Source organism: Squalius cephalus (genome assembly GCF_949319135.1).
Source record: "Squalius cephalus genome assembly, chromosome: 21".
NCBI classification, from domain to species: Eukaryota; Metazoa; Chordata; class Actinopteri; order Cypriniformes; family Leuciscidae; genus Squalius; species Squalius cephalus.
The window spans coordinates 29,496,408-29,512,302 of NC_137142.1; the positions used below are offsets into that span (position 1 = coordinate 29,496,408).

General features: G+C 36.0%; 1 protein-coding gene across 2 annotated transcripts; it reads right to left on the minus strand.

Moving 5' to 3' along the window:
- Positions 1 to 6,795: 6,795 nt before the first annotated feature.
- Positions 6,796 to 14,406, minus strand: aifm2 (AIF family member 2). Of its 2 annotated transcripts, none has more exons than XM_079854928.1 (9): positions 14,172 to 14,406; positions 13,426 to 13,612; positions 13,222 to 13,337; positions 13,017 to 13,136; positions 12,814 to 12,906; positions 11,142 to 11,250; positions 9,034 to 9,186; positions 7,672 to 7,872; positions 6,796 to 7,483 (listed from the first exon to the last, which is right to left on the minus strand). In XM_079854928.1, the coding sequence occupies exons 2-9, from the start codon at positions 13,598 to 13,600 to the stop codon at positions 7,329 to 7,331; spliced, it is 1,122 nt and encodes a 373-aa protein (XP_079711054.1). In that variant the 5' UTR covers positions 13,601 to 13,612; positions 14,172 to 14,406; the 3' UTR covers positions 6,796 to 7,328. The 2 variants fall into 2 exon arrangements, with proteins under 2 accessions (XP_079711054.1, XP_079711055.1); XM_079854929.1 differs by having other exon boundaries at positions 7,098 to 7,483; positions 13,426 to 13,609; positions 14,172 to 14,234.
- Between the last annotated feature and the right edge of the window lie 1,489 nt (positions 14,407 to 15,895).

The window sequence follows — 15,895 nt, forward strand, 5'->3', positions numbered from 1 at the left end:
ATATGTGTTCGGATATACTGCTCTGTTGGTGCACTGTATTTTCACAAACTATATAGTAGGGAAGTATGCGATTTCGGACGCAACTCGAGTCTTTTACATAAAAATCATTTTAGAGGCTTTTATTGACAAGGATGTTGGGGGAGGTCATGTTTTTTAAGTTTCGGTACAAGTTATTCACACATTGGCTATGCAAAAAGCGATTAACACATGACAATTCTCACATATACACTCTCAGAAAAAAGGTACAAAAGCGGTCACTGTGGCGGTACCTTTACAAAAGGTACACTTTTGTACCTAAAGAGTGCATATAAGTCTCTCAAAGGTACATATTGGTACCAAACGTGTACATATTGGTACCAAACGTGTACATATTAGTACCTAAATGGTACATATTAGAACCCTTTTGAAGGGTACTGTCCCAGTGACAGCTTTTGAACCTTTTTTTCTGAGAGTGTAGCCCTTTTAATGTGATTATTATTTGATGATCTAATAAATAAGATTGCTGGCGACGTGATACATTTCTGAAAGATTTTGATCAAAATTATCCGTAAAATCTTGTGTATGGCAAATAAAACATGGTTTGAAGTTTGGAGTATTTATGTATAGACATATATTCCCTGCTATGCATGCATGTGTGCACTCTTGATTCGGATAGTTTTGCCTTAGCATCTTGTAAACAGAAGGATCTCTGTGTTTCATATTCGGCACAGATGTCCATTTCTCTTTATGTGTCTGCATCTGAGACAGGGAGTGGCAGGATGATACTGCATTAGCCACTGGCTGCTGCCCAAGAAACTCCACACCGAAATCAATTTAGGCACTTGAAAAAACAGAATGTGCCCTGCCACCCTCCTTGCCTACACTTCGTCTGCCAAGCGCACAGAGACATGCATCTTCAGCCATTATGCACCACAAATTCTGTGAATATTGAAAAGGTAATTAATCCTCTAAATGATTTATTTATATATTAACATGCATTTGCTGCCACAAATTCAGTGCCATGTACAAACCAAAAGTTTGAACACGGTAGGAATCAAAACACTGTTGTAGGTTTTTGCTGATAATCTAATGCAAATAACACTTCACCATTTACAGAGACAGTGATTCTGGAGCAACCTGTTGCTTTGGCTCAATGGACTTCATAAAGGGGAGACGCCATATTTAATCTGACGAGAATGTAAACGAGACTGTGAGGGAAACTATGTCTATCCAGCACTATACAAAAGCTGTCACTCAGGGTTGTACCCTTTCAAATGCAGTGTTGGGGGTAATGCATAAGTATTGTGTTATGTAATCAGATTACTTTTTTCAAGTAGATAACTAGTAAAGTAACTCATTACTTTTAAATTTACAAGAAAATATCTTAAGTTAATTTTCAAATAAGTTACGCAAGTTACTTTGTTTTCCCATTTATTGACTGACATCTCTTCTGTCCGCAAGTTGAGAGAAATCGATTGCAGAGGCGTTGTGTGTGCGTTGTGTAAACATGACGGTTATTGTAGTTCTAGACAAATGTGAGCATGCTAATTTCACTTGCATAAAAACAGATTCAGTATTCTTCAAAATGAATAAAAGCAGTGAAATGCAAACTCAGAACATTATGCAACTGCAATAATTAAATGTTAAATAACACAAATATACTTTATGTTTTTAATCTCACTTTATTAATCAGTGTCTTTCCTGCTTACCTTCGATAATCCAATTCAACCATACTAATAAGCAAAAAGAACTTTAGATAAACATCATGTTTGCTTAATTTTCTGTTTTTATTTCTTAAATAAAGGTGTTTAATTTTCTTCTCCTACGTCCTATTCTTCTGCAATTCAGAATGGAAGCATATCTGAAAAGTTTGTTTGAGCTGTAATGTGGCTTCAGTATTGACCGATCGTTACCAATTGAAAAAAACTGTAAAAAATAAACCAGCAGTCCCATCCCAGATGAGAAAAAGTAACACAAAAGCAAAAGTATAACATTTTCTTACCATAAAATGCAACTGAATAATACAATTATTTAGTTTTTTAGGGAGTAACACAAAATTGTAATGCATTACTTTTAAAAGTAACTTCCCCAACACTGTTCAAAATATATATACCTTTAAGATTCTAATATGGAGCTGACGCAACCTGTAGTTACTCCAGGATGAGCATCCTGAGGTAGAAACAGGGACGTAGCTGCTGTTCATAACATTTTAGGCAAAAGATGATCATGTGTACCTACTATTACATCAAATAATGATTGTAGTAGAAGTTTATGAGAAGCATTATGTGAATGCTTGGCTAAAGAGGTGTGTCTTTAATGTAGATTTAAACAGAGAGAGAGTGTGTCTGGTCTCCGTACTTTATCAAGAAGTCTGTTTCAGAGTTTAGGAGCCAAATGCGAAAAAGCTCTATACCTCCCTTAGTAGACTTGATATTCTAGTACTATCAAAAGTCCAGAGTTTAAATTTGTAATGGAAATGTACTCTCTTTAACTACGCTTAAGTGGCCTTCATTTCATTAATATTATATAATCTTATCTGCAAGTAGAGGTTATTAAAAATATACTTTTAAAATTTGTAGTACACTACAAGTGCACATTCAAAAAAATTAAGTGCACTACTTTTTTTTCACAAAGGATAAATCATTTTAAGAGCATGGTAGTTTGAAACATGTTCCCGTAACCAAGCCAATCCTTCTTCTGGAGAGCTACCATCCTGCAGAGTTCAGCTCCAACCCCAATGAAACATACTTGAACCAGCTAATCAGGGTGTTCAGGGTTACTTGAAAATGATACAGGCAGGTGTGTTAAAGCAGGGTTGGAACTGAAGTCTGCAGGAAGGTTGCTGTCAACATGTAACGTCTCGGTTACAAATGTAACCCTTGTTCCCTGAAGGAGGAAACAGAGACGTAGTCGGACGTACCGTAAAGGGAACCCTATTTCTGGTTCAATTAAATCCGGCATAAAGGACGAGTTATAGACATCACATGATTAACATCATGATTATCACATTAACACGATTATCACATGTTTAAATCTTAAGTACATCAGGAAGTAATTGGACTATAAAAAAGTGATGTTTTACTGTATTGAAAACAGGTGATTGAAAGGAAGGGGCTGAAAATGTTCAATCAGCTGAAAGTCATTTCAGAGGTGGAGCAAGTATAAAAAATAATCACAAAGACAAATGATCTTATTTAGTATTTTGTTTTGTACCTTTTCCTAATCTATTCATTTGTTTTACATTATTTGGCATATAGTTTTTTCCCATTCAGACTCAGTTCTCTACATGTCCAGTGCATCATCTAAAAATACTGCTGCTGTTTCTGTATGAAACTGATACTCCATTGCTGCATTTGGAAGACTTTGCACGTTTTTGCAGAATCTGCAACTTTTGTTGGAAGTACTGAGAGTATGCATACTGATGGGCTGCATGCAACATCCATCTGTGAGATACTTTGAGACCAAAAGTACTCAACTACTTTGCGCTGCACTATAGTTGACAGTGCTTCACCTGGTTCTAATTACCCACCGTGATCCACTTTTTATGTGAAATAGTCAGAACCTGCTGATCTAACCTACTGGGATTTTCACGCACAACCATCTTTAGGGTTTACAGAGAATGGTCAGAAAAAAAGAAAATATCCAGTAAGCGGCTGTTCTGTGGGCTTGTTGATGCCAGAGGTCAGAGGAGACTGGTATCAGCTGATAGAAAGTCAAAACTCGAACAAACACTTGTTATAAAACGAGGTCTGCAGAAGAGCGTCTCTGAACGCTCAACACATCCAACCTTGAAGCAGAGATGGGCCCACCCCCAAACCTACCCATCGCTGAGGTTTAGACAAATCACTTGTACGAGTGAGGTCTTACGAATTAGCCACCTCATACTCACTCGAACGAATCGGCGTTGGTATTATTTAAGCCAGACAAGTAGTTATTGATGTCACTTTGTAAAGAAAGACTATGCCTGCGCACATACGCATTCTTTTACTACAGTGCAGTTGAGCCAAACGCACATGCCTATCACCTTATTTTGCAACACGGAAGTAAATACAATGACGTACTTCCTTCTAATGTGTTAGACTTCAGTTTCGCTTGCCGGTAGGTAAGAAGTCATGTTGTGGGAGCACGCATAAAACACTATTAAACACTAAATACGTAATACGCATGTGCATGCCGTCACTGTTTTCACAGATTCGCGTTTTTGTAGTTTACACGGAGCAATAACAGTATCGTTTTCAAAAACGTGCATTTTGAAACCCGTTTTCAAAAGTTTGCGTTTTCATTGCCACTAAACTGTGTTAATGAACGGCCAAAACACAAAAAGTTTTCCGTTTTTACTTGAAAATGAAGTTGTGTAAACAGCCCCTAAATCCCCCAATAAATATGTGTGGGTATAAAAAAGTTCTACCCAAATCACTGACAAAAATATACCGTTACTGTCCTGTGACTCCACTGACAGAATTAACGATTAAGTAAAAAAAAAGTTGAATCAATCCACTGTTGACTCTACCCATGAACTTTGAGGACAAGGTTAGCATGCTTGGAATACTTGGTTTGTTTTGGAAATTAGAGCCGGAGAGAGGGAAATTGTTAAATCACAAACAATTTAATCTTGTTAATGAGGGTTTTCTTAAGGTAATTCCAAATGTACACTAGAATATAGTGATGTACATTGTGTAAAACAACATATAGCTATTTAACTGAGCACAATAAGGCCATTCATTACTCGCTCCCTGACATACCATGGGAAACATTTAATTTGATGGTTTGCATTAAACCTGAGTACAACTGAAAATATTAGTGTAGAGAGAAAAGTGAAGCTAATGATTAATACAGCGTTGTAAATTAGCTGATCATAATTCATTTTAGAGCTAATTGAATTGGTGAGGGGAGGGCAGATAGATGTTTGCCTGGGGGAAACCCAGGATGCTCGAGGTTATAGCCACAAGATGAGCTCATGTGTTCTGGAGAGAGGTCATAACGATGTCATAAAAATCATAACGACTTCTTTAAGTCATATGTCGCTAAATTTTATTTTTTTTCCACAGGTGTCGATATGATATTAAAGCAGGTATATATATATTTACATTTTTACAGAGGAACTTGTCTTGACAATTTGATTCTTGTAGATAGTTTGCCAGATTAATTCTGGCTGGGAATGAATAAAATAAAGACAAAGCCAGAGGGAACGCAGTGGACATTCTGACTCTGCTTACTCATTCAAACATCAGATTTATTTGATGAGGATTGATGAATGCATTTATACCTGTCTCCCTTCACAGTAAAATAATTCAATTGTCTGTCTCCTAATATCATTCATTGCTTTTTGACTGACCAGAGACAAGACATTATGCTTTTCCCTAATGCTATTTTGCAATGTTTTTTGAGCCTTATAACTGCAATAATCCCAGTCCCACCACACCAAGCATTCAACTTGCATCTCACTATACATTTTTAATCTTAGTTTTCTAATGTGAGTCACATCAGTGCAAAGTTGTATAACAAAAACAAAAAAATCATCAGGGAGATTGTGGCGTCAGACCATTTGTGTGGATACTTGTTAGAAATGAAACATGCTGCTGCCTCTATTTAATAATTAAGCCTTTCATTTAATGTTTCATTTATACAGTGTAGCTTAGTGCAGATACATTGAAGGCTCTATCAATTGAATGAGATCATAACTCTCATAAAAAGCCTCATCAAAGCAAATAACCACCAATACTTCTTGAAAAGTATTAGTACAGAAGTGCTATGGTTTTAGTCTAAATAAAAGCTAAAAGATGAAAACATCAACGTTTTCAAGTTAATAAAAGTCTTTAAAAAATCGGTTTATAGTATAAAGTGATCGTGTCTCTTCAGAAGTCTTGGATTATGCTGCTTGATTCTTATGGATTTCTTTCACAATGTCTTTATGAACTTTAAGTTTTGGGTGAATGGACTGTCAGTGGAGGGACAAAAATCTCTTAGGTTTCCTTACAAATATCTTCAACTTTTGTTTCGAAGACATACGCAAGTCTTTTTGTTTGGAATGTAAATGATGACAGAATTTTCATTTTTGGGTGAACTAACCTTCATTACTAGTTGTTGGTGCCTGGACTGCAGGTGCATCACTCTCAAAAACTGCAATATTGACAACAGATGACAAACATGAACTGCATTAACAAAGATGAACAGTGGGTAGAGCAACATCCCACAGGATAGTGGCTGAATGCCACAAAACTACAGCCTCTAAACAACCTCTGAATTGAATCAGTGCCTGTGTGACCCAGAGAGACTCAACACAAACTGTGGGTCGCGACTTCACAAAGTTGGAATTTATGGCAGTATTGCCATTTAAAGACCACTTGTATCCAAGGCCAACGTGCAAAGATGTGTAACCTGACATAAAAAACACAATACCTTGGGTTCAGGATAATAATTTAAGAGTTTCATGAACACCAAATGCCAACAGCCTTCCCAGTCACCATGCAAACACATGATGACGTGCTGAGGTCATGTGACAACTGTAGCGAGTCGTTGAATCAAACAGACAGCAATTCATTTAGGTGCAGTTAGAGGAGCAGAAATCACACACTGTACTTTCACAACCCTCAGCTGACAAGTTTAACAAGTTCTTTAAAATGATTTTGGCTGATTTGATTTACTTCACTGTGTGAATCACTCGAACCACATTAGCAAAGGCATCAACTGTGCATAAATAATTTAAAGAAAACTGGGTTGTGCAGTTTTGGACTGTTTTTGAAACGCATAAGCTTGAAATGAAAGAATTAAGTATATATATATATATATATATATATATATATATATATATATATATATATATATATATTCAGTGACTCAGCATCTTGTTTTGTTGACCAGAATACAATGATTTGATTCATATTGTTTCATTGCCCTCTAGTGGAGAAGTTCATCAAACACATGCTAAATGCAGGAAGATCTGACATTGACATTTGACAGACACTTTTGTCCAAAGCGACTTACATTGCATTTCAAGGTACACATTTACACTTGCTTTCCCTGGGAATCGAACCCATGACCTTAGCATTGCAAGTGCCACCGCTCTACTGTTTGAGCTACAGGAAACAACAAACATGAGAACAAACTGCTATCAACGAAGAGTGACAATGGCAAACTGTATTGTGAATACAAATGGATTTATTTCTTTAACAAATGTATAAATCTATAAAACAATGCTTTTGATTGTTCTCAAAAGTATTACAAACAATATAAGATGTTATACAAGTATAAGTGTACATTATGTTGGTTATTTTTACAATATAAAACATCCTTCTAACCATGTGAGACCATAGTTCATACATATTTTAGTGTAAACTGTTAACCTGGTGTTAATTAGGGGCTTTTTGCCCCATTTCTTTCCAGCTCTTCCACAGCAGCAAGCCTTGGCTCTTTCCCTTGGTGACCAGAAAGCGAGGTAGTTTATAGCCATTAAACTGGCCTACTCCAGCATCCTTACCCATAGCAATCAGCATAGTCACATTTCCTGATTGGGAACAGGATATTGGACATAAATTGATTAATAATAATAATAATAATAATAATAATAATAAACAACTCATTGAGAAAGCAGTCTGAATTGTATGCATTGTAAAAGAACTGTGAGAAATGAATTTTTTAAAAGTGAGCTCACAAAAGACAGCTGAAGCAAAATCACTGGCTTATGGTTGTTACCTGTGTGGTATGAGGTTAAAGGTTTTCCTGACAGACTGTTGATGATATTGGTGACAGCTACTCCAGCATGAAGTCCAGCATGATACGCCAACTTGGGTTCATTGAGATTGGTACAGTCACCCACACCATACACGTTGTTAAAGCCTTCTACTTGCATGTGCTTGTTCACCTTCAGAGCACCATTCTCTGCCAGAGATGCGCCTGAAATAAGAACACAAATAAAACATATAGAGAGAGATGATGAAAAATCAGCCAATTAAATTATATGATGGCATGTTACTAAAAGTCAACAAAGAATTGAGCGATATAACATTTTGCATATCATACATTAAACATTTTCTACGATTAGCAACTGCACAAGTACGCAATCCTAGCTAGGGTTTGAAAAGCACTCGTTTTTAATCAAATAAATCCAAAAAACAATATCTATTCAGTGACCGATAATTGGTTTTACCGATATTCATTTTTTTCCCCATAATCGGGTATTGGTTTTGTTACATCGGATTAAATGTAAATGGCACCATCTTGTGGGAGTTTTGAGAATTGCGTGCAAAACTTCCATTAAAGGGATAGTTCACCCAAAAATGTTAATTACCCCATGATTTACTCACCCTCAAGCCATCCTAGGTGTACATGACATTTTTCTTTCAGACAAATACAATCGGAGTTATATTAAAAAATGTCCTGGCTAATCCAAGCTTTATAATGGCAGTGAATTGGAGGCCAAAATTTGAAGCCCAAAAACATCCATCCATCATAAACGAACACCACATGGCCCCGGGGGGTTAATAAAGGCCTTCTGAAGCGAAGCCATGCGTTTGTGTAAGAAAAATATCCATATTTAATACTTTATCGACTACAATAACTAGCTTCTGGCAGACGGCCTACGCAAGTTTACTAAACAGCAATTAATGCACAATTGAGATATGTTATATGCTTTATTTGTAGTTTAAATTTGGCACTAAAAAAATAGAGACAAATGTATGGGTTATGTATCAGTCAAAAAAGATTTGAGGGTGCAGAATTCATATTCACATATAGTATAAGTATAGTGTTTAATAATACATTATCTTTCTATATGAATTACCCATCATGCACACAAAATATGGGGTATTCCAAAAACATTAGAATACATTATGTTTAAAATCATGTTTAAATGCCACCTGTAGAAATGTGCAGTTCATTTGCATATATTTTATTATGTTTAATAAAAGAAAAATGTATGGACCATAGAGGAAGAAATCTTTATTTTCTAAAATTTCTTAAAAAAATAAAAACATACAGGGGATGAATCTCCACATTATCTCAACAATAACAAGCAACTACTAATTAGCTCAATTATTACATGCAAAAAGCACTTACTCAGACTGGACCTGTATGCTTCAGAGTTGATCTTATTTCCTGTGCAGCAGATGACAAGATCGGCAGTGACCTGCTCGTTCTTATTGGTCTTCACCACCATGCCTCTCCGACACACATTAAATTCCAGCTCATCAAGGTTTGACACTTTTTGCCCTGCATTCAGGTGCACAGGGAAATAGAGAAGAAAACAGTCTACAACCTGCATAGTGCGGAAGTTTCCATATTTTACATAGTTCCAGTTTGTAAAAATTTGTATTTCCTTTTCCTGAAAAGGTCATCTCCCCATATAGAAAACACATAAGGGATTCATTTGACAAAAAACCCCCACTAGAATATGGAAATAACTTTTACTGTACCTTCTGATCACACCGCAAAAGAGTGATGTTCTTCCTCAGTATTTTTGTCTTTTTTCCAGTGCAAATGTAGCCTGGGTTTCCCCATACTGCCTTGCTCGCAGCGCGATTTTATTCACTCAAATGAGACTTGGTCTGACGTTAGCCAGGCTAGTGCAAATGTCTAACAATTCTTAAATCAAGATGTATTTACTGGAGATACAAAATAACAAAATAAAAGTACAAAAAATAAGCCTTGTTTTGTGTGAAATTGATCAAAATGAAGTGTTTCTGATTAAAACGAGATCAAATATCTGCCAAAGGTCTTAATTGAAAGGGAAGTTGATAACTCATTGATGGATATTTGTTCTTGTTTTAAGAATAAACTCACTTCATTTTGTTACATTTTTCAAGACATTTAACATTTGCATCTCAAGTAAATGTATCTTGATTTAAAGATGTTTAGATATTTCTTTGGAAAAATACTGAGGAAGATATAAATGTTTCGCAATACATTTAATGCCATGACGTTATGAATTTAAAACTTTCTGTTCTGATGCAAGACATTTTTAAGGCCTTAAAGGGTTTGTTCATCCAAAAATGAAAATTCGGTCATCATTTACTCACCCACAAGTTGTTCCAAACCTGTATGAGTTTCTTTCTTCTGCTGAACACAAAAGAAGATATTTTGAAGAAAGTCTGTAACCAAACATTTAATGGGCTCTATAGTTGACTTCTATAGTATTTTTCAATGGGGCCAATCAACTTTTTGGCTACCCATATTCTTCAAAATATCTTCTTTTGTATTCAGCAGAAGAAAGAAACTCGTACAGATTTGGAACAACTAGAGGGTGAGTAAATTATGACAGAATTTTCATTTTCAGGTGAACTATCCCTTTAATTTAAGGGCGAATAAAGACCCACAGAAACCCAGACGATGTACAATAAACACCTTCAGGGTGATAACAGTCCCCTCCGCCCCATGTCCAGCCTTATTATATGGCTACTTGTGAAATAAATAATAGGTGGACATGAAATATTGATTTGAGTTGAAATTATTTTATAATCTTACCTATTATCTTAAAGCTTTTCCTAAGAAAAAAACCCATAATTATTATTATTACAACAATATATTAATACTGAAGTAGAATAGTACTATTCACAATCGAGTGCATTTGCCAAATAATAACAATCATGCTGAAAGCAGTCTAATATTAGCCAGTGTTTTTTGTTGCTTATGTTTTGAAATACAGCAAGCGTCAAGTGTGAGTCAGTTGTTTTCCATCGAGTTAACGGAATATAGCTCTGACAATGCATGTAAGTAAATGTTAAGAAGAAACATTTGGTCACACTTTAGTTTAGGGTCCAATTCTCACTATTAACTAACTATTAACTATGACTTTTGCCTCAATAAACTCCTAATTACTGCTTATTAATAGTTAGTAAGTAGTTGTTAAGTTTAGGTAATGGGTGGATTAAGGGATGTAGAATATGTTCATGCAGAATAAGGCAATAATATGTGCTTTATAAGTTTTAATAAACAGCCAATACCCTAGTAATATGCATGCATATAAGCAACTAGTTAATAGTTAGAATTGGACCCTAAACTAAAGTGTTACCAAACATTTATAAGAGTCAAATCACATCAATATCTGTATCATCAACACTGGGTCTCTCCATTGATATTTTGCACTGTATTTCCTTCAGAAGAAAAATAGACGTGATGGCCCACATCAGGCAGAGATGCTAAGCAACAATGTAATGTGAGATTATTACCTAGCAACAGCTCCACCCCTTTTTCCAGCAGCACCTGCTTGGCCTGTTCTTTCACACTAGGCAATAGTTCAGGATCAGCCACCTCCTCACGTGAGTGAATCAGAATCACCTAGATGAAATATGTGTTGTAGAAAACGGTTATCATTATATAACACAAAACACGTTTAAAGTGCCCCTATTATGCTTTTTCAAATATTACCTTTCATGCAGTGTGTAATATAGCTGTTTGTGAATGTAAAAGGCCTGCAGAGTTTTAAAGATCATAGTGCACGAAAAAAAATTTGTCTCCAAAAAGAATCAATTGCTGAAATGAGTCGTCAACAATTCCAGCCTCACTTCCTGTTACATATCTACGTAACAATGTAACAAATATTTGCATTATGCCAGCCTATGATCTTCATTGGCTGTCCGCAAACAACGTCTGCTTTGCCCCGCCCTCACACACTGTAGTTGTAGCTGAGGGCACGTTTACACGACAACGATATGCTTAAAATGGAGAAGTTTTTCCTTTGAGTTTTCCACGTACAGAGGACACCATTGTCAAAACGATCCCCATTCACACGGATCCGCGAAAACGACTAAAAACCCCTGTATTCTGTGGCCAGGCCATTAGATGGCGATGAAACACTGTAGACTGAACACGTAACACGCATGTGCATGACATCATCGTCTTCAGAGATTCGAGTTTTTGCTGTTTACACAGAGATCGTTTTAGTTCCGCATGGGTGGGATCTCACAATAAAACGGTGTCTTTTCAGTTTCGAGTTAACTAGTAGCCTAGTTGTATCATTTCTTCCGATACGGCCCTCTGTAACCGGTAGGCGTGGCTTGGGAGTGGCCTCATAGGGCAGCGAAGCAAGTGCATTCTGGGAGTTGTTGTCTTTTATCCACATGAGCCAAAAATACATTTTTCTGGCTTTTCTCAGTCTAGAAGGCACCAACTTCTAATATAATTTCACATTTCTACTACATAAATGACCCAATTTAAATACACATTCATCTTTCCAGCGGTGAAATATCCCGTTTTTAAAAGTTAGTGTTTTCAGGCACCCAAAATGCCATTGTCATGTAAACGAACAGCCAAAACGCATTAAAAGTTTTACGTTTTTAGTTGAAAACAGTCCCTGAGACTGGAAGAGTTTGGTTTGTGTTGTCGATAAGTCAAGAAGATGCTATTTTCAGGGCTGCGAGAGCAAATCTACTTTGCATGCACTTCAAAAGGATGAGGGCTCGCACTGGAATTAATACCGAAGGAAATCGACGGCATCGTTACTGTTCGTGTCACTGTGTATCAAGCGCTGAGGAAGTTCCAGAGCTGAAATTCAGATATGGTAATGGGCGTTTTGTTTCGGTCACCCGCTATAAGCTATAGACTAATCACATTAGACTGGGCCATCTGACCAATCAGAGCAGAGTAGGCTCTCGGAAAGAAGGGATTTAGAGAGACTGAATCTTTGAACAAACAGTTTTAAGACTCTTTGAGAAATGAGGCTATGTGCAATCTACATTATAAGAAAATTAAAGTGTTTTATGACCTTGGATGCATGCAAACCTATTGTAGGAGACCTCCAAAAAATGCAGGAACCTTTAAAATAGCATAATAGGGGCACTTTAAGCTCATGCTTAAGAATAAGATTGCACAGTCTGTTTGGGTGAGAAGTCAAAGTTCTACCTTCTTGTCAGGAAATTCTGTCCTGATCTCAGCAGCCATTTCAATACCGGTGGTTCCGCCACCAACAACAACAACTGTGTTTGTTGACTGGATCTGTAACATTGGAAAAAAATGCAAATAAATAAAAGCTTTTTCACAATTCAGTCTGTATTGCCATTTAAGATGATATCACATATATAAACATGCCAAATAAGAAAACTCACCAATTTGACAAAGTCCTCATACTTCTGAATGGCTGCTTGGTAGGTGTCCACAGAATTGTGTTTGCCTGGGAAATCTCCGCTTGTTCCAGTGCACAGAATGAGGTGTGAATACCGTACTTCCTGTAGATTTACATTGGCACATACTGTATAAAGACATTTTCTCATACTTTGTTTTCGTATACTGTAACATTGCAATATCACTTACCTTCCCATTGTCAAGCACAACTGTCTGCGTTTCGGTGTCCATACGTATGACACGGCCTTGGAGGAAATTCACTCCAAATGTCTCTTTGTACGGTATGAACGTCTGCTTCGCAAAACCTACAATAACATACAAAAAAAATAAACTGCATTATTTTATTAATCTTGCTGTTTGTTTTCTTGCATTCAGACTCATATTTTTGCATACCAGGTTGAACCGAGGCACGCAGCGCTGCAACGTTGTGATGAAACGCATCCAGGATGTCAATAAGCATGAAGGGCACCCCATGATGTTTAAGGTGTTGAGCAGCTGCAATGCCACCAAAACCACCACCGACAATCACCACATGAACATTCTCGTCAATGGACACCTGCCCACCCATAATGCTTTACTACTGAGGAGAGAAAAAATATTTTATTTATATATTTATATATACACACACTTTCATTCAAAAGTTTTTTTTAAGTCTTCGGTGTCACATGACAGTTGACTTTGTTTTGTTGAATATATTTGTGTATTTATATTTATTTATATATATATTATATAATATATATTTATATTATTTGTGAACATATTTATATGACACAATAAGGTTTAGTTGATTTTCTGAAAAGGTTTCAAAGACATATTTTCAATGTTATTTGTTCAATTATATCCCCTTGCCTTAACCCATAAGTAGTTTAAATTGTCAAATGCTCAAACGACTTCAATAATTCAATTCAGGTATGTGCAGATCCTTTCCATTTTATAGAGATTTACTTATTAACTTATTACTTATCATTAAGAAAGAACTAATGAGAAAGTTTTTTAACACAAAGTGGTCTGCAACATCGATATCTATATGTTCATAAGTTTTGCCTGCGACTTAGCACTATATCATAGCAAAGAAGCTCAAACACAAACCTTTGAATGCAACGTAAATACCTTTTGTGAACAGATCTTGCAATTCTTACCAGTATTTGATATGTGGAGGCTTGTGAAGGCTCTGTATTCTCTTCTTCCACACGGAAACGTCTTCAACTCTTTCTACTTGTACAGCTGTATTATATCCAATGGTAGCGCTTGTAGCAATGAGGTGGGCGGGTGTTTTCTGATTGCGTTGTATCATAAGCCAATGGTTATCGTGTGATGGCCGTGTCTGTATTTGCGCATTTATTGCACGTATTGTATCTGTACAGCTACTTTACTGAAGAAGGCTTAAGTTATTTTGCACCCGTAACATTCTGACAACCTTTAAAACAGATAGCAGATAATGTTTTAACAGAAGTGCTCTCGGAATGCAGCTATCATTGTCACTTACTCACAGATGATTCGTCAAAAACACTTCATATAACAGTGAAAGGTCACCAGTTGAGCTGAGTCACGATGCAAGCACGGATTTTCTTTGATTGCCTAAACTTTTTACTTCGATTTCGAAGGGCCAAAAAACTTGATTGAAGGCTGTGGGCCGAAAGTATACTTTGCATTACATCCAACTATATTAAAACGTACATGTTTAAAGGAACAGTTTCATTTAGCCCATATTCTCCACAGTTGAAAGCAAAAATAAAACAAACCAAAGGTCATCACGAGCCATCTTTGGCCCACTGCGACTGATTTGAACAAGACGTACATTGATAATTAATAATATTGATAGGCCTAACATTATGTATGAAAATAAATCCTAATGTGTTTTAAAGAATTTAGTGTGGTATTTAACTTTTCGATATACAAGTAGAACCCTTAAATGATTAAACATATATTTGCAAGAGATCTTGGAGCACTTACACCAGCAGGTGGTGTTAAATATAAACTATTGTCATCAATAGTCTGTCATCAGTCATTTACTATGTTGTCCCAAACTTGTTTTGTAAAATACAAAACCAGTTATTATACAGATGACAACCTCTCAGTCACAATTAATTTTAGCACATTTTTGACCATATAATGAAAGTAAAGGGTGACTGAGGCTGTCATATTAGGCCTAACATCTCTCTTGTGTTGCACTGAAAAAGTGATACATGTTTGGAACAGTGTATACTAAAAAGTTTTTAATAAAAATAATGCATTTTAAAAAGTTGATCCTCGGGATCCTAAAAATGATAATTTTGTCACCATTATACTCAAGTTGTCCCAAATCTGCATGTTTCTTCTGTTGAACACAAAAGAAGATATTTTGAAGAATGTCGGTAACCAGACAGTTGACGTTAGCCATTAACCTCTATAGTAGAAAAAAATACTGTGGAAATTAATTGTCTACCGTCAATTGTTTGATTACCAACATTCTTCTAAATATCTTCTTTTGTTTTCAACAGAAGAAAGAAACTCACACAGGTTTGGAACAACATTACATGTTTCTGCCGACGGGTGGCGCTCTAATAAAGCCGTGTATGCGTGCCGTGGACCCTCAAAGTCCTAGAATTAAATGACCTGTGAAGATAAGAGATCATGTAAACAAGTGTTTCTTTTTCTTATGTAAACGTGAATTTAACAAATTAATCTACCCACTTAAAGCAACTATTAAATACAAAAGTATTAAAGAATAAAGTGCTCAACTTTATTTTCTTTTACAGTAGGCACAATATAATGCAAATGGCCAGAATGCAATGCCAAAACAGCAATGCAAAAAAAAATAAAAAAAAAATACACACACACACATATATATATATATATATATATATATAGTTTTAAAATCATT

Excerpts from the sequence above, each read along its gene's own strand:
- aifm2 (XM_079854928.1), bottom strand. The coding sequence starts at position 13,600 with ATGGGTGGGCAGGTGTCCATTGACGAGAATGTTCATGTGGTGATTGTC. Across the intron at positions 9,187-11,141 it reads AGGGGTGGAGCTGTTGCTAG|GGCAAAAAGTGTCAAACCTT; the intron begins GTAATAATCTCA and ends ACCTGAATGCAG. Across the intron at positions 7,484-7,671 it reads TTTAACCTCATACCACACAG|GAAATGTGACTATGCTGATT; the intron begins GTAACAACCATA and ends GTTCCCAATCAG.